The following is a 26,019-nucleotide window of genomic DNA, read 5'->3' as shown; positions in this document are numbered from 1 at the left end:
TGGGGGGAGGGGGTGGCCATGAGTGTAGAAGTGGGGCGGGGGGGGGGCAGGGGGGGGGGGGATGGCCATGAATGTAGAGGGGGGAGGTGGCCATGAGTGTGGAAGTGGGGGTGGGGGTGGCCATGAGTGTAGAAGTGGGGGGGGGGGGGGAGGTGGCCATGAGCGTAGAAGTTGGGGTGGGGGAGGTGGCCATGAGTGTAGAAGTGGGGGGGGGAGGTGGCCATGAGTGTAGAAGTGGTGGTGGCCATGAGTGTAGAAGTGGGGGGTGGGGGTGGCCATGAGTGTAGAAGTTGGGGGGGATGGCCAAGAGTAGAAGTGGGAGGGGGGGGGCATGAGTGTAGAAATGGGGGTGGCCATGAGTGTAGAAGTGGGGGTGGGGGGGTGGCCATGAGTGTAGAAGTGGGGGGGGGGAGGTGGCAATGAGTGTAGAAGTTGGGGGGTGGTGGTGGCCATGAGTGTAGAAGTTGGGGGGGATGGCCAAGAGTAGAAGTGGGGGGGGGGGGTGGTGGCCATGAGTGTAGAAATGGGGGTGGCCATGAGTGTAGAAGTGGGGGTGGGGGAGGTGGCAATGAGTGTAGAAGTTGGGGGGTGGTGGTGGCCATGAGTGTAGAAGTTGGGGGGGGGGGAGGTGGCCATGAGTGTAGAAGTGGGGTGGGGGGGGGGGAGGGGAGGTGGCCATGAGTGTAGGTGGGGGGTGGTGGTGGTGGCCATGAGTGTAGAAGTGGGGTGGGGGGGGCCATGAGTGTAGAAGTTGGGGGGGTGGCCATGAGTGTAGAAGGGGGGTGGGGTGGTGGTGGCCATGAGTGTAGAAGTGGGGGGGTGGGGGTGGCCATGAGTGTAGAAGTGGGGGGGGTGGGGGTGGCCATGAGTGTATAAGTGTGTGTGTGTGGGGGGGGTGGCCATGAGTGCAGAAGTGGGGGGGGGGGGGTGGCCATGAGTGTAGAAGTGGGGGTGGGGGGTGGCCATGAGTGTAGAAGTGTGTGTGTGTGTGGGGGCTGGCCATGAGTGTAGAAGTGGGGGGGTGGGGGTGGCCATGAGTGTAGAAGTGTGTGTGTGTGTGTGTGGGGGGGGGTGGCCATGAGTGCAGACGTGTGGGGGTGGGGTGGGGGTGGTGGTGGCCATGAGTGTAGAAGGGGGGAGGTGGCCATGAGTGTAGAAGGGGGGAGGTGGCCATGAGTGTAGAAGTGGGGGGGGGGGCCATGAGTGTAGAAGTGGGGGGGGGGAGGTGGCCATGAGTGTAGAAGTGGGGGGGGAGGTGGCCATGAGTGTAGAAGTGGGGGGGTGGTGGTGGCGGCCATGAGTGTAGAAGTGGGGGGAGGTGGCCATGAGTGTAGAAGTGGGGGGTGGTGGTGGCCATGAGTGTATAAGTGTGTGTGTGTGGGGGTGGTGGCGGCCATAAGTGCAGAAGTGGGGGGGGGGAGGTAGCCATGAGTAGAAGTTGGGCGGGGGAGGTGGCCATGAGTGTAGAAGTGGGGGTGGGGGAGGTGGCCATGAGTGTAGAAGTTGGGGGGTGGTGGTGGCCATGAGTGTAGAAGTTGGGGGGGGGGAGGTGGCCATGAGTGTAGAAGTGTGGTGGGGGGGGGAGGGGAGGTGGCCATGAGTGTAGGTGGGGGGTGGTGGTGGTGGCCATGAGTGTAGAAGTGGGGTGGGGGGGGGGCCATGAGTGTAGAAGTTGGGGGGGTGGCCATGAGTGTAGAAGGGGGGTGGGGTGGTGGTGGCCATGAGTGTAGAAGGGGGAGGTGGCCATGAGTGTAGAAGTGGGGGGGTGGGGGTGGCCATGAGTGTAGAAGTGGGGGGGTGGGGGTGGCCATGAGTGTATAAGTGTGTGTGTGTGTGGGGGGTGGCCATGAGTGTGGGGGTGGGGGGTGGCCATGAGTGTAGAAGTGGGGGGGTGGGGGTGGCCATGAGTGTAGAAGTGTGTGTGTGTGTGTGGGGGGGGGTGGGGTGGGGGTGGTGGTGGCCATGAGTGTAGAAGGGGGGAGGTGGCCATGAGTGTAGAAGTGGGGGGGGCCATGAGTGTAGAAGTGGGGGGGGAGGTGGCCATGAGTGTAGAAGTGGGGGGGTGGTGGTGGCGGCCATGAGTGTAGAAGTGGGGGGAGGTGGCCATGAGTGTATAAGTGTGTGTGTGTGTGGGGGGTGGTGGCCATAAGTGCAGAAGTGGGGGGGGGGGGGGAGGTAGCCATGAGTAGAAGTTGGGCGGGGGAGGTGGCCATGAGTGTAGAAGTGGGGGGGGGGGAGGTGGCCATGAGTGTAGAAGTGGGGGGGGGGTGGTGGCCATGAGTGTAGAAGTGGGGGGTGGTGGTGGCCATGAGTGTAGAAGTGGGGGGTGGTGGTGGCCATGAGTGTAGAAGTGGGGTGGGGGGGGCCATGAGTGTAGAAGGGGGGGGGGGGGGTGGCCATGAGTGCAGAAGTGGGGGTGGGGGGGTGGGTGGGGTGTGGCCATGAGTGCAGAAGTGGGGGGGTGGGTGTGGCCATGAGTGTAGAAGTGGGGGTGGGGTGGGGTGGGGTGGGGTGGCCATGAGTGTAGAAGTGGGGGGGAAGGCTGCCACAAAAATGGTGAAAACATGCAGCCAGCGAGAGGGTACTTTTTTCCCCCATTATTATTTTTTTAATTCTTCTTGTGCACAGTTCAAAGTCTGGCGCTTTCCAACCCCCCACCCAAATAATCTACTCTTCCCCCCATCATCTTTTCACAGTGTGTGAAGCCTCTTTCACAGGCCTTGGACCCTAGCATAGCTTCAAACTTGAGTAGAGCTTGGCAACCTATACATGGTCAGACTTAACAGATCCTGTTTCGGGGTTCATACAGGGTGTAAAAATTTATTTCAAATGACACTCTTTTTAAGTCATTAAAATCTGTTTTAAAGATAAAACCAGGTTTGCACAAGTTCCCATTATGGAAAAAAAAAAAAAGGCTTCCCATTGCTAAAACCCCCAAACACACAGAAAAAACCCACATACATTTCCATCAGTGAAAAGTTCTAAATACCAGTCTGCTTGGTGATCCCTGTGTGCCAAACAAAACAAAAAATACTGGTTTTCACCCAAGTGCAACCCCCACCCCCCACCAAAAATAGTGACCTGGAGGTGTACAGCATTTAGGGACAAGCTCAACAAGTGTCAGGGAAAGCGAGGTACTGTACATACTGGTTTGGTCCACCGACAGTGCCTGCCATTGTCCAAGGCCCCTTTCTGGTCTGCCAGGCTACAAGCAACAGTCAATCATACAGCACCCCTAGCTAAAGGTTCAAAGCACTTCCCCAAAACAAAGCAACTGGGCAAGATTATATATCACACACACACACAATCTTACAGTAACTGGCAATGCCTTCATGGCTCACCTGGGATTCCTGCAGATTTAAATTTAAAACCAGAAAGAAACTGAAAACGATGGGGTGAAATGAAGGTGTATCAGTACCCGAATGCATTGATCCAACTCAACTTTTGCTCACTATCGAAAACCAGCATTTGTTGAACCTAAAGTTGTGTGCTGGTAACCAAACAATTCTGTCTAAAGCAGCCCATGTCGATGGGCATTTCAATGTCTTATCATTAATTTCAAAAGAAATTCACTGCGTAGGCCCACAGCTTTCAGTGGAGTGGCAGGAATTTTGAAAATGACACTACAAAGAATGTTGCAGGCAACAGGAGTCTAAGATATCACCAAAACCACAGAAAGTGGGTGTCTTGATTCTCTTCGGACTCCACTCCCGAAGCCTACTCAAAGTGGGTCCAGTACAACACTAACCAACAGAAATAATGCATCACAAATCATGTCATCTTCACACACCAGATTCACACATTTGCTCCTTAATAAAATGACATATATCAAATATATCCAACAAATCATTGAACAATACAGGAAAAAAACCTCCCAAACACACAAACAACCACCACCACCACCACCACCACCCACAGCAGTAGAAAAAAAGAGAGTGAATAAAAGAGACTTGATTTGCTGACAATGCCACTCACTACAAGAACAGCTCAAACTGCTTTTCCTGCAGTGTGTGTGTCTGTCTGTCTTTATCACTGGCCACCAGCTGCACTGTCCACGTTTATCCCCCACCTCACACCAACTAGTCCATGTCAAAGGTGGTGTACCAGGAAAATGATGTGTTTACAAGAAAACTTGGTCTTCACAGAGGGACAAATGGAAATGGAAGGCAACTCCAAAGGGTGCTCGCCCTCACCTTGCGTGTTGTGTGTGCTTGCTCACTTTTCCTCTGTCCCCCCCCCCCTCCCCCTTCTGGTGCTTTTCAAATATGTCAGTCTTTTCTCACATCCCCCCCCCCCCCCCCCCCCCCTCCCCCTTCTGGTGCTTTTCAAATATGTCAGTCTTTTCCCACATCCTGCCTTTACCTTCCACAGTCGTCTTCACTGACACACTGCGTGGTGCCAGCTGAGTGGTGCTGATGTCTGGTGACAACGGCTGGACGCACTGCAGGTCATCGCTTGATTTCTGCTCTTTTGTTAAATTCTCATTTTGTGCATCACTTCAATGTCTCAAACACATAGGAACCCCCCCACATCCCTCCCTCCCTCCCTCCCTCTCCTCCGAAACTGAATGGCTTCATCCCCTCCACACTCATTTTTCTCGATTCTGTGCGAGTGGGAAAGGCATTGGTCAACATGGGACAACTGGTACAATGCATGTCTTCAACACCTGGATTACACGCGTCAAACAACAATCACCAAAACATACCAGCCTCACACAAGCATATGCACACTTCTAACACTCACACGGGCACAAGAAGAGACGTACTTCTAACACATGCACACATTCAGATGTATCAGTAACCCATTCAGAGACCGACAGACAGACCTTCAGAGACAAACTTCTCACTCATACACACCTACACTGACAGACCCTCCAAGACACAGGTCTCTAACACACTGACAGTTCACTGTTCCTTCTTGTCCTTCAGTGCCTTTTCTCCCTTGGACTGCTCCTCTTCAAACGACATGCCAAACTCGTTGACCCGACTCTTGTCCACTGGGTACAGCCTGCTCACACACACACACACACACCACATACCACAGATCAGTTACTCAGGGAGGTGTCACTGTGTTTGGACAAATCTATGTATGCTACAAATCTGCTATACACATACCTGACCAGCGTCATAAGCTAATGTGCTTTGACAGGCCTCAAGGAAAAATATAATAGGAGTAAAATAAGATCTTTAAAAAATAATAATGATATCATTATCAAATAAATAAATAAACGAATATAAATAAACACATACACATGTGCACACACACACGCACATCATAAACACACCACACTGAAACCACACAAATACACACCACACTCATACCATACACCCACCCACACACACATGCACGCACACACAAATCAGACACCACACATACCACACACACACACACTCTTACACACATATAACACACACACACACACACACTATAGTCACAAGATGTTCATTCTCACAACACATCTTCTCTGCTCAATGGAAATTTGATGTGAAAAATAAAAAACCCTATCTGCTCAACAGACAGTGTTTAAAATACAAGAAACCCCCCCCCCCCCCCCCCACCTCAAATGCCATAAATCATGATTCCTATTCAAATGTTTCACTATTTAATTCAAACCACATGATTTAATGTTCACAAACAATAAACACAGTAACAGAGCAGATATGTTAGTTTTATATCACACTGTCCTAAAAATAAAAAATGCCATAAAAAGAAACTGAATGTCAGAAAAACACACACACAAAAATTCTTTAACAATCTTTAAAAACACTCAAATATGATTTCACTCAACACTTGTTCTGATGAAAATTGTTCTTCCTAACAATCTTGGATGACTGCAAACAACATAAAAACAAAACAAAACTACACACACACTCTCTCTCTCTCTCCCCAATGTCTCTCTGAATGTCTTGCATGACCCATGTTTGGCTCAGAGAAAGAAAACACTTACCACCGCTGATACAGGTAGACTAGGAAGACCAGGTCGTCACGGAAACAGGCTAGGCGATGAGCTGTAGGCATGGTGATGATGAAGGCGAAGACATCGTCGATGAAGGTGTTGAAGGCCTGAAACCATTCATTAATGTGTGTGTGTGTAGAAATATGTACACACACACACACATCAAAGAGCCTGAAACCATCTCGCACAGAATGTGTCACATTCACATCACGGATGTTCAGTGCTGGCACTTTAGTTGGCCCAGCGAAAGTTCATGAACCCAGGAAGTAGGGCATGGATATAAATAAACGTGGTTGACAAACAGGCCGTGCCAGCGGCACTCGCTGTACGCTTGTTCAGCGGTAAATCTGCTTTGTTTCTTTCGCGCATCATCTTCCCGGATGGATTGGAAATAACGACAAAAGAAGTGGGTTTCTACAAAGAATGCAAAATGAGCTTTCTATTGACTCCAAACACAATATATTTTCTTACATAGCAATTGTTGCGGCAACGGTTGAAACATACATGAAGAAAGAGAAGAGAAGGTCAAGCAGAAACATGATCGCAAAAATCGTAAAATTTAAATCCCTCTCTAAGAAAACATACGCTTATTACAATGAAATCGTAAAAATCACCAGAACATTTAGCATGCCTGCATGCAGATCAGCCCACCCTTTTGAGTTGTAGATTTTTTCTTGTCAGCACAAAAAGTGTTTAAATGAACACACTGTAGCATGGTGAGTGCAAGCAGCAGGGGCATGGAGAGCAGGGTGAGTGTAATCCCTGCAGGAAATGTGTGGATGCTGTGGAAGCGTGAGAAAAGTGGGGCAGGGGCTGCGGGGCCAAGTGAAACAAAGAAGGCAGTGTCCAGGTTTGGCACGCGGGGCCAGAAATACCGCGGTGAATGCGCCGGCCAATGCAGAGTGTGGTGGGAAAGTCTGGCATTAAAAAAAGTTTGACCCCAGACGCTAGACGCTGCTCGGAAACTAAAGAGGTGGATTTTGTGCTCGGCTGAGCAGCCATGACATGTGTATCTTCAGCACTTTTCATTTCACAGTGTCACATGGACACATTTCCACAGCACACTTTCCATCTCACAGAGTGTCACATTCATAGGTACTCACACTCAGTGTACAAGTCATATTAACATGAAAATAGAAAAATCACATATAACCTGAACACATCCTACACAGTATGTTTCACATTAAGCATATACTTCCAACACACTCAAACACAGTGTGTGTCACATTCGTATCTGTATCCCCAATATGCTGTTTGTGTGTGTGTGAGAGAGAGAGAGAGTGTGTGTGCATCAATTCACTGATATATCTTGTCTGTGTGTGTGTGTGTCAGTTCACTGATGTATACTGCATGTGTGTGAGAGTGAGTGTGTGTCCAATATCACTCAAAGTGAAAAGACATTACATTAAAGAAAGAAAACATCCCCAAGGCCCATTTTCAAACTCGCACTACTCCACAAAGGGTGACAGTGTACATAAAAGCTCTCCATGGGAGATGTCTTCTATAACTCCACAAAACTCACAGTGTACCACACACCTTGTACATAAAAGCTCTCCATGGGAGATGTCTCCTATAACTCCACAAAGCTCACAGTGTACCACTCACCTTGTACATAAAAGCTCTCCATGGGAGATGAGCGACAGACTTGAGCTGCACACCATCAAACTGGACATCAGTTCATTGTCATATGGTGTGTGTGTGTGTGTGTGTGTGCTGTCTAGTGTAGTTCAGAAATAAACCTTACAAAACCCTTTTCATAAATACTTAGAAAATGGAAACAGGTAAAGCACACCATCTATCCATTCAACTCAAATTTGACAGAAATACAACACTCATCTATGAAATAAAGATACAGTACATTACAGTACATTACACACCAGTGGACAATGAGTGGCCTTTGTTTGCACGCACATGTGTGCATATGCATGCATGTACATGAAATGGATGTTTATGAGTAAAGGTATAATTGTGGTAGTGTGGATGTGTCTGTGCCCTTATTTCTACATACATCAAAACACCTGTAAACAAGAGTGTGACCATGTGAATGGCATGACATCAAGAACCACATCACTCCAATGTAAATACAGCACACCTGGCACACACCATTTTGTTCTGACATTCTAGACACACAATGGACCACACTGACACAGCATAAGACAGTCACAGTTTTGTTCTGCCATTCCAGACCAACACACAATGGCCCACACTGACAGGACAAGGCAGTGCTAGGCAAGAAGACAGGAAGGGTGAGAGACACAGACAGAGCACAAGGTCACAAAGCACAGGGAACAGGTACAAACCAAAAATTCACATCCACATACCTTATAATTCAGAAACAGCTGAGGTAGCATGAAGAGAAATCCAAAGGCGTACACACCTGGTGACCACGTGAAACAAACATATCTGGTCCAAATTCTGAATTTGTAGCCACGACACAATGACAGTTACCGCAAACTTTGTTGATGCTATCAACACCTAAAAAGAAATCTCTCTTTCTCACACACACAGAAAGTAAAGACTAGGGAGAAACAATTCTGTGACTGAGGTGGACTTGTTCACTAGCAGCTCTGTTGCTGGAAAACCACTGCACAACCTGTAGCATAGTTTTGCAGATGTACATGTTCCAGAAGTCTACAAAGTACTGGATTAGAGGTATATGTGTATGTACCATAAATCTAGAAGTTCTGAATTGTTGGGTCGGAGAAACATTTATTTTCCAGACATCCAGAAAGCGCAGGAATAGAGTATGTGTTCCAGAAATCTGGAACGTGTTGGATTAGAAAAATATGTATGTAGCAGAAATTTAGAAAGGCTTAATCAATGATGAGTTAAGTGATCTATACACACAGGAACTTACCATTCACCAGGCTCTTCAGACACCAGGAATACCAACTGAAACACACACACACACACACACACACACACACACACACACACACAGCCAAAGGTCATTTTCTGTTCTGAACACACAAATGAGTGCAAATTTCAACAACAGAAAACTTCTGGTGTTTTAGAAAACTCATCTCCCCATCTCTCACACAGAATATATTTGCTTCTGATGAAATATCATAATCAACACTATCATCTTCCAAACAACAGAACTGCACTAAGAGGCAAGAGGTTCAACTGAGACAGAATGAGCATGGTGACTGATAGCCATGAGCAAATCTTGTGCATGGTGACTGATAGCCATGAGCAAATCTTGTGCACGTACACAGGATATCCATACAGATAGAGGCAGACATACACTTACAGAAAACATACAAGAGTAGGCAAAACCTGTTGTGTATTGGAAGATCACTATCACCTTCTCAACAAAATGTGTTAGATATAATAATTTATGAAAAGCTTTGTGTCAAACGATATGAAGTCTGAATTAACACATTTTCATAACACTGCCACCCTAAAGTCATATGCGTTAAGAATAATGATACTAATATCAATAATGCACATTTATATAGCGCCCTTTCTAAGAGCTCATGGTGCTTTACATGAAAGAAAATTACATAAATCATTCATGACCGCTTTCTCACCCCCCCCCCACTCTCCCTCTCCCACTCTCCATGCATCCTCAGTCCAACCTTGACCAACACAATTCAAAAACAAATGTTTCAAAGTACACACCAAATATTTCAACTCAGACATCTTAAGTATGTGTAATTAAACTGTGGTTGTTGTTTTTTACCATCTGATGCAGTGCCTATATACCTTTCTTGAAGGTTTTCATGACACATAAATAGGACAGTGATTGTTGAAGCAGTGCAGCCATGGCAGCCCCCCCCTCCCCCCCATCACCTCCCCAGCTGCAGCCCACCTTTTGTGAGGCACGTAGATCAGAGAGTAGACAGCCCCTCCCACCACCAGTGGGTACAGCACAAATGACAGGTATCTCATCGCCTGTAAACATACACTGCTGTCTCTGAACAGGTATCCCATAGCCTGTAAACATACACTTCTGTCTTTGAACAGGTATCTCATCGCTGTAAACATACACTGCTGTCTCTATACAGGTGTCTCATCATCTGTAAACATACACTGCTGTCTCTGAACAGGTATCTCATCATCTGTAAACATACACTGCTGTCTCTATACAGGTATCACATCGCCTGTAAACATACACTGCTGTCTCTATACATGTATCTCATCATCTGTAAACATACACTGCTGTCTCTATACAGGTATCTCATCATCTGTAAACATACACTGCTGTCTCTGAACAGGTATTGCATAGTCTGTAAACATACACTGCTGTCTCTGAACAGGTATCCCATAGTCTGTAAATATACACTGCTGTCTCTGAACAGGTATCTCATCATCTGTAAATATACATTGCTGTCTCTATATAGGTGTCTCATCGCCTGCAAACATACACTGCTGTCTCTATACAGGTATCTCATCATCTGTAAACATACATTGCTGTCTCTGAACAGGTATTGCATAGTCTGTAAGCATACACTGCTGTCTCTGAACAGGTATTGCATAGTCTGTAAACATACACTGCTGTCTCTGAACAGGTATCCCATAGTCTGTAAATATACACTGCTGTCTCTATACAGGTATCTCATAGCCTGTAAACATACACTGCTGTCTCTGAACAGGTATCTCATCACATGTAAACATGCACAAACGTATCTGTACATGTATCTCATCATCTGAAAACATACACCGCTGTCTCTATACCGGTAGCTCATCATCTCAAAATATACATCATCGTCTCCATACAGGTAGCTCATCGCCTGAAAACATACACCAACATTTCTGTACAGGTGGGAAGTGTGTGAGAGTGTGTGTGTGTGTGTGAGTGTGTGTAACACACACGCACACACATGCAGAAGATCAAACACACGCACACTAAAGATACTGCAATGCACATCATCACTCGGTCAACTCCAGAGACATGGTGAACATACCCAACAGGCACACCCCTGACAACCAAGCGTGGCCTCCTAAACAGTGGGGTAAGCATGGTCACACACACACAAAAACCAAGACCCGTGGCAGACGTGAGTAAACATGGGGAGCCGCAGCCAAGGAACAGAGGTGATGATGAATATCTGAATCTAAAGTAAGTTCTCCAAACTTGCTCTTCCATTTGGACTCTACACCACTGTATGACGTTTGCTGTGTGTGTCAGTGCTGTGTGCACAGTCAGTGCCCTTACCTGACTGTCAAACTCCTCCGTTTCCTTCTCTTTGGCTGTCGCTTCTCCAAACTGCAATGGGGAAAAACACAGACAGGCTTGACAAGGTGCATGTCAGTGTGTGTGTGTGTGCGCATGCTCGTGTGCACTTGCAAACATGTTATAGGAGAATGCACTTGTGTGTTTACAATCATCTCAGTCACACAAACACCTCAATCATTGTACACACAAACAACTCAATCATGGTACACACCATCACCTCAATCATGGTACACACAAACACTTCTATCATGGTACACACCATCACCTCAATCATTGTACACATAAACACCTCAATCATGGTACACACCATCACCTCAATCATTGTACACGCAAACACCTCAATCATGGTACACACCATCACCTCAATCATGATACACACAAACACCTCAATCATGGTACAATCAATCACCTCAATCATGATACACACAAACAACACAAACACCTTAATCATGATACACACAAACACCTCAATCATACACACGAACACCCCAATAATGGTACACACAAACACCTCAATCATACACAAAAAAATCCCAATAATGGTACACACAATCACCTCGGTCATGATACAAGCACCTCAAAAACAGTTCACACAATCACCTCTGTCATGATACAAACACATCAAAAACAGTTCAAACAAACACCTCAAAAACAGTTCACACAGGCACCTCAAAAACAGTTCACACAAACACCTCAAAAACAGTACACACAGGCACCTCAAAAACAGTACACACAAACACCTCGGTCATGATACAAACACCTCAAAAACAGTTCACACAGGCACCTCAAAAACAGTACACACGAGCACCTCAGTCATGATACAAACACCTCAAAAACAGTTCACACAGGCACCTCAAAAACAGTACACACAGGCACCTCAAAAACAGTACACACAAGCACCTCAGTCATGATACAAACACCTCAAAAACAGTACACACAAACACCTCAAAAACAGTTCACACAGGCACCTTAAAAACAGCACACACAGGCACCTCAAAAACAGTTCACAGGAACACCTCAGTCATGAGGTCATCAATCTTCTGCTTCTCCGCACTTACTGTTTCTTCAGTGAGAGGATACAAGACCAGGAAAGGAAAGCAAGTAGCCAGAAGTCAAGAGAGAGCAGGTTTCTTCAGTACACAACCCTGGGCACACGAGGTGCAGACAACTGACCTTGACCCTGAAGGACAGTCGTCCCACACGCTCCAGCGTCATCTTGTACACCTTGGTCACCTTCCATACCTGTAAACACCACCATCATCATCATCCTCATCCTCACCATTTTTTGCTCTTCCCACCTTTACCATTCATCAACTAACAGGTTTATGTCATGACTTCTGTCATCATGGTTATAATCAGCAATGGGCTTTCAATGGTATGAGCAGTTTGTAGGAAGAGAGAGAGAGAGAGAAATAAGTCAATACATTATCTGCATCTGGTCTACGACAAGCGCAAAACAGAAGACACCTATACTGGTGGCTTATTTCAAACATGGAAGTGCACACTGATTAAGAAGCGTTAGGACATTTGAACAGGCTACAGCCGGTCCATGACTTGGGCCCAACACGTCAAACAGCATACTGATACTGGCAGTAAAAGTGATCAGCTGACCACATCAGTACACTGGTGAGGGCCCCACACCTCAATGAGCGTACTGATACTGGCAGTAAAAGTGATCAGCTGACCACATCAGTACACTGGTGAGGGCCCCACACCTCAATGAGTGTACTGATACCAAAAGGAATGGTTACCAGCTGACTACATCAGTACACTGGTGAGGGCCCCACACCTCAATGAGCGTACTGATACTGGCAGTAATGGTGATCAGCTGACCACATCAGTACACTGGTGAGGGCCCCACACCTCAATGAGTGTACTGATACCAAAAGGAATGGTTACCAGCTGACTACATCAGTATACTGACTAGGGCCCCACACCTCAATGAGCATACTGATACCAGCAGGAATAGTGATCAGCTGACTACATCAGTATACTGACTAGGGCCCCACACCTCAATGAGCATACTGATACCAGCAGGAATGGTGATCAGCTGACTACATCAGTATACTGACTAGGGCCCCCACCTCAATGAGTGTACTGATAGCAGCCGGAATGGTGACAAGCAGACTACAAATTACTGACAAGTGCTGACATCTAACTGAGCATACTGGTAGCCACCAGAATGGTGACCAGCAGACTACATCAGTATACTGACTAGGACCCCTCACCTCAATGAGCGTACTGATACCGGCAGGAATGGTGACCAGCAGACTGGTGTTCTCATCCAGCAGGTAGAGGAAGATGATGATGGTCTGAATGCAGCGCCACGACACTGCAACACACACACCACCACCCGTGTCACGATCCAGTATTCAACACATTTACTGACCACACCACTGCAACACACACACCACCACCCGTGTCACGATCCAGTATTCAACACATTTACTGACCACACCACTGCAACACACACACCACCACCTGTGTTACAATCCAGTATTCAACACATTTACTGACCACACCACTGCAACACACACACCACCACCCATGTCACGATCCAGTATTCAACACATTTACTGACCACACCACTGCAACACACACACCACCACCCATGTTATCACCACCCCATTATTTTATGTGACAATTTTACCCACTATGCTGTCTGCTGTATTATCTTTCAAAAACTCAAACCTGTATTGTATGGCACTGTTTTGTACTGTGGTGTATTGTAGTTTACTGTACTGCACTGCACTGTTTTGTACTGTGGTGTATTGTAGTTTACTGTACTGCACTGCACTGTTTTGTACTGTGGTGTATTGTAGTTTACTGTACTGCACTGCACTGTTTTGTACTGTGGTGTATTGTAGTTTACTGTACTGCACTGCACTGTTTTGTACTGTGGTGTATTGTAGTTTACTGTACTGCACTGTTTTGTACTGTGGTGTATTGTAGTTTACTGCACTGCACTGTTTTGTACTGTGGTGTATTGTAGTTTACTGTACTCCCCTCTACTGTTTTGTACTGTGGTGTATTGTAGTTTACTGTACTGCACTGCACTGTTTTGTACTGTGGTGTATTGTAGTTTACTGTACTGCACTGCACTGTTTTGTACTGTGGTGTATTGTAGTTTACTGCACTGCACTGTTTTGTACTGTGGTGTATTGTAGTTTACTGTACTGCACTGCACTGTTTTGTACTGTGGTGTATTGTAGTTTACTGTACTGCACTGCACTGTTTTGTACTGTGGTGTATTGTAGTTTACTGTACTGCACTGCACTGTTTTGTACTGTGGTGTATTGTAGTTTACTGTACTGCACTGCACTGTTTTGTACTGTGGTGTATTGTAGTTACTGTACTGCACTGCACTGTTTTGTACTGTGGTGTATTGTAGTTTACTGTACTGCACTGCACTGTTTTGTACTGTGGTGTATTGTAGTTTACTGTACTGCACTGCACTGTTTTGTACTGTGGTGTATTGTAGTTTACTGTACTGCACTGCACTGTTTTGTACTGTGGTGTATTGTAGTTTACTGTACTGCACTGCACTGTTTTGTACTGTGGTGTATTGTAGTTTACTGTACTGCACTGCACTGTTTTGTACTGTGGTTTACTGCATGCACCATCAAGTAAAATAAATAAAAATAAAATAAAAACAATGCTGTCCTTACCTCCCCTTGAAGACAGCCCCACCATAGTTTGTCGCTGTTTCCAGTACTGGATGTCATTCTTGAAGGCCAAGAAGTCAAACAGCAACTGTCACACACACACAGGGAAATCGTGACAACCTGACCATTGTGGGAAATCAGTACTGTCAACATGAATTTTTACATAACAAGACTGAAACAGATGTGGGCCAAGTAGTCTTTTTTTCATTACTTTCAGTGTGTCTAACTGGATTTGAATGTTTAGTGGACTGAGCAAGATGTGGGTGAGTTGGTCTTTTGAAAGGAAATTTGGGTATTCAGCCCTGAAATCGCCCCTTGGAGCTTCACTGGGCGAAAAGCAACATCTGATTTGATTTAATTGGCTGTGTATTGTTTGTGCTGCAGTGAGGCACAACTGTCTCTATCTCACACACTCTCTCTCTCAAACACACACACACACACACTCTAATTCATTCACAAACACACACTCATGTGCGGGCGCACATACACACACACGTACATACTCACTCACTCACATATACACAGAGAAATGGCCACTGCCTGACTACCGTGCACTGTGTGTGTGGCTCTGTGCAGTGTTGTACAAACTACTTCTCTTTGCCGAGAGCGGCTGTGTGTTTCAACACCACCTTGGTCACACTGTGCCAAACTGATGTGAAAACACCAGAAAAAGACTAATATGTGTACTCATTTACATCATGAAACATGTAATTTATTTGTAATCATGAGGACTGTATAATGTCTCAATGAAAAACCAACTAGCATCGTGACACAAAAAAAGAGTCCAAATGACAATTCTGACGTGTGACACAAAGAAGAGATGACATGACACTTGCGACAGAAAAAAACAGATGACATGACACTCGTGACACAAACAAAAGATGACATGACACTTGCGACACAAACAAGAGATGACATGACACTTGTGAGAAAAAACCCCCAGATGACATGACACTTGTGACACACACAAGAGATGACATTACACTTGTGACAAAAAAAGAAAAGAAAAAAGATGACATGACACTTGCGACACAAACAAGAGATGCCATGACACTTGCGACACACAAAAAAACAGATGACATGACACTTGTGACACAAACAACAGATGACATGACACTTGTGACACAAACAAAACAACAGATGACATGACACTTGTGACACAACCCCCCAGATGACATGACACTTGTGACACAAAAAAACAGATGACATGACACTTGCGACACAACCCCCCCCCAGATGACATGACACTTGCGACGCAAAAGATGACATGACACTTGTGACACAAACAAGAGATGACATGACACTTGTGACACAAACAAGAGATGACATGACACTTGCGACTGACAGTTGTGACACAAACAAGAGATGACATGACACTTGCGACGTGCGACACGAAACAAGAGCACCACTCTCCTCACATGGAAAGCAGCCACAGCAAAGGTCAGCAACAGAAAGTAGAAGTTGGTGTCCGCGAAGATCCCCTTGATTTCGTCCGTGTCTTTCTCAGTGAACCCTGCAACATCAACAAACTGTAACGCACTGTCAAGACTCCTCTCCTCTGTTTCTATAAACGTGCGTGCGTGTGTATGTGCGCACGCACGTGCATTAGTGTGTCTGATTCTTTCCTTTTCTTCTTCTCTTCTCTTTTTATTTTCACATCCTCCTCATTGCATCTGTTTTTTTTACCAAAGTCAATGTGTTAACATATCACTTGCTCCTAAATTTTCCGTTTGGGGCAAAACGTTTTTTCATTACACTATTTCAGGGTAAGAGATTGGGGGAGGGGGAGGAGGCATGAGGCTGCTAAACCATCTTCCAAGCTGCTCACTATCAATCCTGCTGAATACAAAAATGAACCATTCACACACACACATATTTTGTGCCCCCCCAACCCTCCCTCCCCGCCCCACCAACTCCTCCCAAATACCCTCTTATTCACCCAACACCCCTCTCCACCTCCATCCACAACATAGTTCTTAGATCCTTGGAAGTGACACAGAGCTAATAACAAAATGAAGACAGTTTTGTACTGAATTCTGTACAGGAGGGGTAACCAATGAAGTTGACGAAACAGAGGGCTAAAAAGATTTTTTTTTTTTTTAACTTTGTGAAAATAACTCTTGTTGATGCTGGCAGTACGGGAGGGAAACTGTTCTGAGGTCTGGGGTCAGTGAGGTCTGGGTCAGTGAGGTCAGTGAGGTCTGGGTCAGTGAGGTCTGGGTCAGTAAGGTCAGTGAGGTGGGTCAGTGAGGTCTGGGTCAGTGAGGTCAGGGTCAGTGAGGTCTGGGTCAGTGAGGTCTGGGTCAGTGAGGTCAGTGAGGTCTGGGTCAGTGAGGTCTGGGTCAGTGAGGTCTGGGTCAGTGAGGTCTGGGTCAGTCTCTTCACAGATAAAGGCGCAGGCCACGGGAAGCCAACCTGCTGTCATGTGACCCTCCAGCCCAGCAAACCCAGCTTGGCAGGGAGTGACCACGACTCACCCAGGCTGTGCAGCATCTGGAACGACTGGAGGAAGGAGGTCCACAGACGGAGCTTGCCCACCGAGATGGGGGTGTAGGTGATGGACAGGGGCATGGTGTGACTGCTGCTGTTCACGGGCTGGCCACACACACACACAGCCATCCACCCACACACACACACACACACACATCCATCCAACCACACACACGCATACACACACACACTCCACCCAACCATGCACACACACACACACAAAATCCATCCAACCACACACACACACATACACTCCCAAATACATCCACCCGTTCACAAACACACGCACACACACATGCATGCACAAAGTAAGCACTGAATCATTTTCTGACAGGCAAATAATGACACCTACATCATGCCCATACAATGAAACATACACCTCTTGTAATTGGTGCAAAAGCATTTCACATTTTTCCCACGGCTGTTGCTGTGCACGTCAAGTGAAGGGAATACCTCTTTGGAGACCACCGCCTTGCGCTTGAGACCTTCCAATGCCGTCCATTTTTGCTTCAGGACTAGACACCCCATAACACCCTACAGTTCACTGTCTAGCCTGACTCAATGGCTTCACAATACGCCACCACTACTTCACTGTATAGCCTAACTCAATGGCTTCACAATACACCACCACTACTTCACTGTATAGCCTAACTCAATGGCCCCACAATACGCCACCACTACTTCACTGTATAGCCTGACTCAATGGCCCCACAATACGCCACCACTACTTCACTGTATAGCCTAACTCAATGGCTTCACAATACGCCACCACTACTTCACTGTATAGCCTAACTCAATGGCCCCACAATACGCCACCACTGCTTCACTGTATAGCCTGACTCAATGGCCCCACAATACGCCACCACTACTTCACTGTATAGCCTGACTCAATGGCTTCACAATATGCCACCACTACTTCACTGTATAGCCTAACTCAATGGCTTCACAATACACCACCACTACTTCACTGTATAGCCTGACTCAATGGCCCCACAATACGCCACCACTACTTCACTGTATAGCCTAACTCAATGGCCCCACAATACGCCACCACTACTTCACTGTATAGCCTGACTCAATGGCCTCACAATACGCCACCACTACTTCACTGTACAGCCCGACTCAATGGCCTCACAATACGCCACCACTACTTCACTGTATAGCCTAACTCAATGGCTTCACAATACACCACCACTACATCACTGTATAGTCTGACTCAATGGCTTCACAATGCTGAACACCTCACTGTATAGCCTAACTCAATGTCCCCACAATGCTGAACACTTCACAGTATAGCCTGACTCAATGTCCCACAACACCCCACAATCACTGTATAGTCTGACTCATTTCACACAACACACCACAATCACTGTATAGCCTGACTCAATGTCACACAACAACCCACAATCACTGTATACCCTGACTCAATGGCCACACAACAACCCACAATCACTGTATAGCCTGACTCAATGGCCACACAACAACCCACAATCACTGTATAGCCTGACTCAATGTCCCACAACACCCCACAATCACTGTATAGTCTGACTCATTTCACACAACACCCCACAATCACTGTATAGCCTGACTCAATGTCCCACAACAACCCACAATCACTGTATAGTCTGACTCATTTCACACAACACACCACAATCACTGTATAGCCTGACTCAATGGCCACACAACAACCCACAATCACTGTATAGCCTGACTCAATGGCCACACAACACCCCACAATCACTGTATAGCCTGACTCGATGGCCACACAACACCCCACAATCACTGTATAGCCTGACTCAATGGCCACACAACACCCCACAATCACTGTATAGCCTGACTCAATGGCCACACAACACCCCACAATCACTGTATAGCCAGACTCAATGGCCACACAACACCCCACAATCACTGTATAGCCAGACTCAATGGCCACACAACAACCCACACTTCACTGTCTAGCCTGACTCAACGTCCCGCAATGGCCCATACTTCAATGTCTAGCTTGACTCAATGGCCGACAACAACCCACAATCACTACATAGCCTGACTCAATGGCCACACAACAACCCACGCTTCACTGTCTAGCCTGACTCAACGTCCCACAATGGCCCACACTTCAATGTCTAGCCTTTCTCAGTATAGGTACACCCACTCACACTCAATATTTTCTTCACGGCATGAAAGATGGCGTGCTCTGCTCAATGTTTCTGCTGACAACATGACAGTGAACTTTCACTGTAGTCCCCTCTCTTCCTACATCTCTGTGGATCACCCCCTTCTCTCCTCCTCTCTCCCCCCTCCTCTCTCTGCACACAATTCAATGCCCTCTCCCTTTTTGTCTCCGTCTGTCCAGCGCTCTCTCAACATGTATACTTTGTTTCAGCATCAAAGTTTGTTTGTAAAACTCAAATAAATAAATGCATAAATAAACAAGTAAATCAACTGGTCAACAAACGAGGATCAACGTCAGGGTTAGGGGCACACATCACACAAACAGAACGCACAGGTTCCTGTGTGCGTGAACATGCGTCATGCATGTGTTGGAGTGTGCGCGCGTGTGTATGCCGACATGCACACAAACTGTGCATGTTTGCACATGTGTGAGCAGTGAGAAGAGAATGCATGCAAATACTAATGCAGCAAGAGGAGGTGATGATAAAAACGCAGAGGGAGATGAAGCAGAGTGCATGCAACAGAATTACTCATAGTAGTCAACCCACACATAAGGGGACCATTTCTGTTCTGTGCTCCAATGGAGTACATCTGTAATGTATTAAAGAACTCCTAGGAGTGCTTCCAAGAGTCACTGGAATTACACCAGCCCTGCCAGTGTAAGAATGCTTGTGATTTTCATAAAAATACACAAAAACCAAAATTTAAAGTTAGAAATGAATAGGTCACTGAATGAAAAAAATGAACGAGTAAATGAACAAACGAACTTGATAAAACGATAATGAATGAACGAGGTCAGATGATGTTGATAAATATTTAACTGGGTGGCTGACACTTTCAGCTTTAAGTATGCAAGTTTGAGAAAAATGAAACATGGGTGATGAAAGATTTTCTTCTGGTCTACCTCAATGCTGGCTGGCGGACAGTGCAAACAACAGCAGTCTGAACTTTAAACAGACAGAACACCCAGTGCCACAGGTTTCAGCAGTCTGAACTTTAAACAGACAGAACACCCAGTGCCACAGGGTCAAGGGGCAAGGTTAGAGGGGAAACAGTTTCAAAATCTTTTCCACTTGTGTGCATAATCATACAGATACTTAGACTTCAGCACAAAGATATATATGGATGCTGCACAGACAGATATGCACAGAGAAAGCACACACACACACACAACCACCACCACCACCACCATCACCACCACCTGTCCACACCCTGACAGCAATAACAGGAGACATTACTGACCTGCAGGTCTTTGATACGGAAACTCAGCTCATCCAGAAAGAGTATGGGGTAGTAGTACTTCCCGTCCTGTGTGATCCTGGACAATCACTGACAACAGTCAGTGGGCACGTCAACAGGCACCAGACACCATCAACACCTCGGTCAAATTCCCTCCCCCTCATTCTGCCTCTTTCACATTCCCTCCCCCTTCCTCCATCATATTCCTTCCCCCTTTCTCTGTCAAATTCCCTCTTCTCTCTCTCTCCAAAACAGAGAGATATAGATAACTGCCTCAAACTACCGATTAACAAGATCTTTGACTATAAAAAATGCTTCCCAAGGTAGCAAAGAACAACTGATGTCTCAAACAACAATGAAACACACCAAATGGTCCCTGACAACATCCAATGTTTTACCTAAGGTTCTAACAAAACAAACAGCACTGTTCAAAATGGGAGTATGGCTGCCTCTGTGACAGGGCAAAACGTTTACAAACCAAATTCTCTTCACAGAATAAATGAGAATAGTCAACCTGCTTCCCACACAGGTAAGTGGCAAGGCTGATCCTGCCATGCTGAGGGCCCGCCCCCTGCCTCTTTACACACACTTTGAGAACACCTGAAGAGGTGAAATAACAAACAAACATGTCCTTCCTAAATCATGTTGTACCTGAACCAGTGGTACAAGACAGCTGCGTGTCCCAGTCTATACTGAATCTAATAATATGCATACAGAATACAGAGTACTTTATCATCTCAACAAGAGAAATTCATTTGTGGTGTAAAACACTTACACAATACACATACACAATACACAAAAATCACAGTCATTCAACATGTATACATAAAAGACATAAAATGTGTAGATGTCAACCCAGGGCAACCCATGTGTACAATAAATAATCACAGTAGACAACAACAGCAACAACAACAGAAACCTTTAAAAGGTAACTTAGAGTAAATCATACACACATCGTCACAGCCATGTATGTGCAATACAAAATCACAGTTACAGGATAGGTATAAAATAGGTATAACACAGCACACTAAAAGTAGACATGAGACATATAATAACAATATGCATTATGCCTTAAGTATTTTGAATGAAGATATCACATTCCATACACATACACTCCGGCATACATTTTTAGTCACATATCTGATTTTTTAATTATTGCTGTTTAACAGCTGAACTGAGGTTAATGCGCTCTACTTCCTTTGCACAGGTGCCCAGAGAGCTAAAAACTACCTGAGAAAGCGATAGATTTCCCCTGGGATGGCTCGTCGGTCCAGGACAACCGGGTCAGACATGACACTGATGGTCAGGCGGGAACGCCAGTGGGTGTGGGGCTTGTTGGCCACCGGCTGGCTGCTCTGTTCACACCACACGACAGCACTGTCAGTCCCACCACATAACACAACATGACAAGTGTCATATCGCAGCAACTTCGCACATTGTGTACAGCTTTACCCTTCATGCAATCACACGTGTTCTATAAATACTCTTTGTCTTTATACACGTTCACAGCGCACAATCACTTCAGTTTCAGTTTGTAGGCGTTATCAGAGCATGCGGACAGATCCATACATGCTATTCAGCAAACCCGCTTGGGGAGAAAAAAGAAAGAACAGATGCCTGACCTTTGCATAACCCTACACACTGATCAGGCCTTGACAGCCTATCCTAGGTTTGTGTAAAAAACAAAACAAAAAACCCCCATAAAAATGAAATAAGATAACCAGAAAAAATAAACAAATAAATTTAAAAAAAACACTATACAAGCATTAATAATATTCACTGTCTACAACTGCAGCAGCATAGCACTCTATGATCAGCATCACACGATAGGTTTCACACAACTTTAAGCATTTAGGAATGCAGCAGAACAACAGCGTGAAGACAGACACATGAGTGAGGAATGAAGCAGAACCCCCTCCCGCCAACTCCCACACCCCTACCTTGTTGGCCCCCTCCTCCCCCAGCAGGTTGACGAAGACGGCCTGGGGGAGGGTGTAGGTGGTGAGGAGGGTGGAGGTGTGGGCCAGCAGGGAGCTGGACTTGGCTGACTGCCCTGCAGGGTACAGGAAGGCGTGCACGTACAGGGTGCCGTTCCGGCGGGTCGACGAGGGGACAGACACATTCACCTCTCTGTACACAAATTAATAATAATAACAATTAGTATTTGTATAGCACTGAACCTTGTGCAGAGACAAATCAAAGCGCTTTCAAACCAAGTCATTCACATGTATGCATAGGCGGATAGTAGTTTGCACAGGACAGGAATGTCAGACCCCTGCCGGAGTCTGCACTAGTGGGTCATGGTTAAGTATGTGTAATTAAACAGTGTATTTAAAAATATTTTTTAAATCCAGCAAATAAATTGCATATGTTTAAAACCACACATACACACATTAAGACAACAAGGTATTGTACAAAAATGTAAATAAATAAAAACATCCAACAAATAAATCGTTTATTTGTGTAAAATGCACACACACACACACACACACACACACACACACAGTGGGACTTACTGCTGCACGGTGTCCATCAGGGAAAAGTCCTTGTGCTTCCACACTGACGTCATCTCTCCCATCGGGTTCTTCTTCGTTGACACCATCACCTCAAGCTACACACACAAATGAACATCAAGTCGTATACAAACACACATATCTATTCAATCACACACGTGTATACACAAAGTTGCACATGCACAAGAATTCAATCACACATATGCATATATATATATATATATATACACATGACTGAATATATATACACACACACACACACACACAAATACACCCTCTTCCCATCTAACATCTCTTTTAGGTGAGATTGTAACTGAAGCACAGTGTAACAAATCGATACAAAGTGATAACATTGGCCTTAAGATGTGTACGCACACACACAACTTACCATGTAATTCCACTTTAAATGATACCACACACCACCATCGAAAAATATGTATTTATGAGCTTTAAACAATTATCAGCCAATCAGTGACTGAAAAATGCAACAGGAAAACAAGAGCATAACTTTCAACAGCAACTGAACATAAGAACAATGGAACGTACCTGCACCATTTTACAAGACGACAGTCACACGACTTTCAAACAAACATTCTCTCCCTTCTCTCCCTCTCTCATACACTCATACCAGCACATGCAAACAATCCACAACAAAGTGAGCCCTTCACTGTAGCATTCCCTGCAGTGTGCTTACCACCATGTTGGGTTTCTTGGTGAGGTAGGACTGGACACAGGCACTGCTGCCAGGTGGCACGCACTGAGGAGGGCTGAAGATGGTGTACAGGGTGTACATAGTGTAACTCAGGTAGGCAGCAAAAGCACCCACAATGATCCATGTCCACGGTATTCCACCCATACTGCCTGAAAAAACAAAACACAAAAACACCATAACATTCATCACATGAAAATAGCACAAAGAAAAAGCAACGAAAACCAAAGAACACTTTTAACTGTGTCACCCAGATCTAATTAAAAAACGTCATTCACACACTTGCAAATATCACACCAGACACTGTTTGCCACAATATAACATTACTGCAATTGCCACAAACACGGAGTGCAGACACTGCAAATTCTATCACTATCAGCTGCATCTCCTTAACTATTTTGCTTACATGTGAAAGTATACTGATGTTCCTTCACTCGGCACTGAAATTGATGTTTCAAAGAAAACATGAATGAATTCCATGAGTGAGCACACATTGTGCTGAAATGACTACTCAGAACCTGCACTGTATGGAGAACATTGAAAAGACCAGAACACTGAAAAGACCAGACACAAGGGGGCAGTATCTGTTGCATCAGTGTAACACTCATGACTCATGCCTGTAAAAATTTGATGGCAGACACTGACCAGCAGAGAGATGGTAACATATGCATACCAGTAGCTCTGACAGGTGACACCATTTTTATATGACTGTCACCTACCTGGTGAACATCTCACCAACCCAGAACCTCACCCTCTGCATGGTCTGAACACAATCTAACAACAGAACTTAAAAGAAATTCAACCAATTTCCCACCAGTATGCGACAAATCTAATTTGTTCTTTCAGAGAACAAATACTTAACAAACTTATGTTCAGTTTCTTTCTGAGAACAACTGGTACCAGAGTTCCTTGACAGCCACTAAAGATGCAACATTCGAATTGGCATCCTTAAGACAGGAACTGCAGAATGTCTTAATTCTATTTTCCTTTTCCCTATAGGATATTTCTAGGGTCCTTTTTCCTATCCAATAATTCTGGATTCCTTCTTTCCTATCCAAGTACTGAGTAATACCAGTGACAGCAGACTGTGCTGGGTGGGGACACCCTGTGGGACTTTAAATAATTGTTGTTCTGCTGCACATGCAAAACCACTAAGGACTTCTTTTATCCACCCCTCATCTCTCCATTTCTCAATTAGTTGACAATTGGTTTCATTTATGGCATGCTATTTTATGATTACTGGTTTCATTTATAGCATGTTATCTTACAACTATTTATTTCATTTATACTAATTATAGCATGCTATTCTACTTCCTGGTGCAGCTCAAACACCAAATGACAATGTAATGTTGTATAGTGTTGGTTGGATGTGCTGTTTGAACAAATATAAGCTATCAAGTATCATTTTTAGATTCCTAGTTGTAAGTTCTGATCAGCAAAGTTTTATAGTCTCGAAAATACATTCTAGTACTGTGAATCCACACAACTGATAGCAATGCGTATTGTCACTGATCAGTGGGGCAAAGCATTTTCTTTCCAGTTCTCTTGAGAACGCTTCATGTCATATAGCTTATCCTTGCAAGCCAAGAGTAAAACACTATCATGAGAGACTCCCAAAACCTGTCATGTCTTCCCATTCCTCATCAGGCAAATGCTCCATCTGACTTGACAGTATACCTGTCTTAAACTGATATAATGTTCCGCCCCTTCTGCATTTTTATTCTTTATCTAATTCAATAAATCTCTGCATCTGATATTCAGTCCTCTTTGTATTGGATAGGTCTACCTCCCAAAATGGAGCAAAACTTTCAACAAAACTTGACGCTGGCTGCTTTTCTCAAAGAAGAATCATTGTTTTCAACAGCAGACGAATAATTTTGTTGCTGAGCAATGGCAACTGGATATTTTTGCTGAAAACTCAAGTCTTAGTGGGAAAAATAAACTTTACACCAAAGTCAGCTAGTCATATTTTCATTCATATTAAATGCACATGAAGTAAACAACTCACACTGTGCAAACTTTTCATACAAATTTCGAGGTTTATCTGACCGACACGTTGAGTTCACCGCATCCTCGCCGACGAATTTCTTCTT

The 26,019-nt window shown here is 45.2% G+C and overlaps 1 protein-coding gene across 3 annotated transcripts; it reads right to left on the bottom strand.

Moving 5' to 3' along the window:
* Positions 1 to 2,502: 2,502 nt before the first annotated feature.
* On the bottom strand, positions 2,503 to 26,019 carry LOC143300579 (lipid scramblase CLPTM1L-like). Of its 3 annotated transcripts, XM_076614351.1 has the most exons (19): positions 25,935 to 26,019; positions 23,912 to 24,078; positions 23,221 to 23,315; positions 22,645 to 22,834; positions 21,935 to 22,059; positions 20,708 to 20,783; positions 17,281 to 17,398; positions 16,222 to 16,316; positions 14,807 to 14,891; positions 13,367 to 13,470; positions 12,312 to 12,380; positions 11,118 to 11,168; positions 9,771 to 9,853; positions 8,814 to 8,848; positions 8,278 to 8,333; positions 7,562 to 7,606; positions 5,948 to 6,063; positions 4,857 to 5,007; positions 2,503 to 3,205 (listed from the first exon to the last, which is right to left on the bottom strand). In XM_076614351.1, exons 2-18 carry the CDS (start codon positions 24,071 to 24,073, stop codon positions 4,905 to 4,907), a joined length of 1,608 nt encoding a protein of 535 aa, XP_076470466.1. In that variant the 5' UTR covers positions 24,074 to 24,078; positions 25,935 to 26,019; the 3' UTR covers positions 2,503 to 3,205; positions 4,857 to 4,904. The 3 variants fall into 3 exon arrangements, with proteins under 3 accessions (XP_076470466.1, XP_076470465.1, XP_076470467.1); XM_076614350.1 differs by lacking the exon at positions 2,503 to 3,205 and having other exon boundaries at positions 4,291 to 5,007; XM_076614352.1 differs by lacking the exon at positions 2,503 to 3,205 and having other exon boundaries at positions 4,291 to 5,007; positions 23,912 to 24,074; positions 25,935 to 26,009.

This window comes from Babylonia areolata, chromosome 26 (assembly GCF_041734735.1).
Source record: "Babylonia areolata isolate BAREFJ2019XMU chromosome 26, ASM4173473v1, whole genome shotgun sequence".
NCBI lineage: Eukaryota > Metazoa > Mollusca > Gastropoda > Neogastropoda > Buccinidae > Babylonia > Babylonia areolata.
The sequence above is the reverse complement of the archived record's forward strand: the minus strand, read 5'-3'. Positions and strand labels throughout refer to the sequence as shown.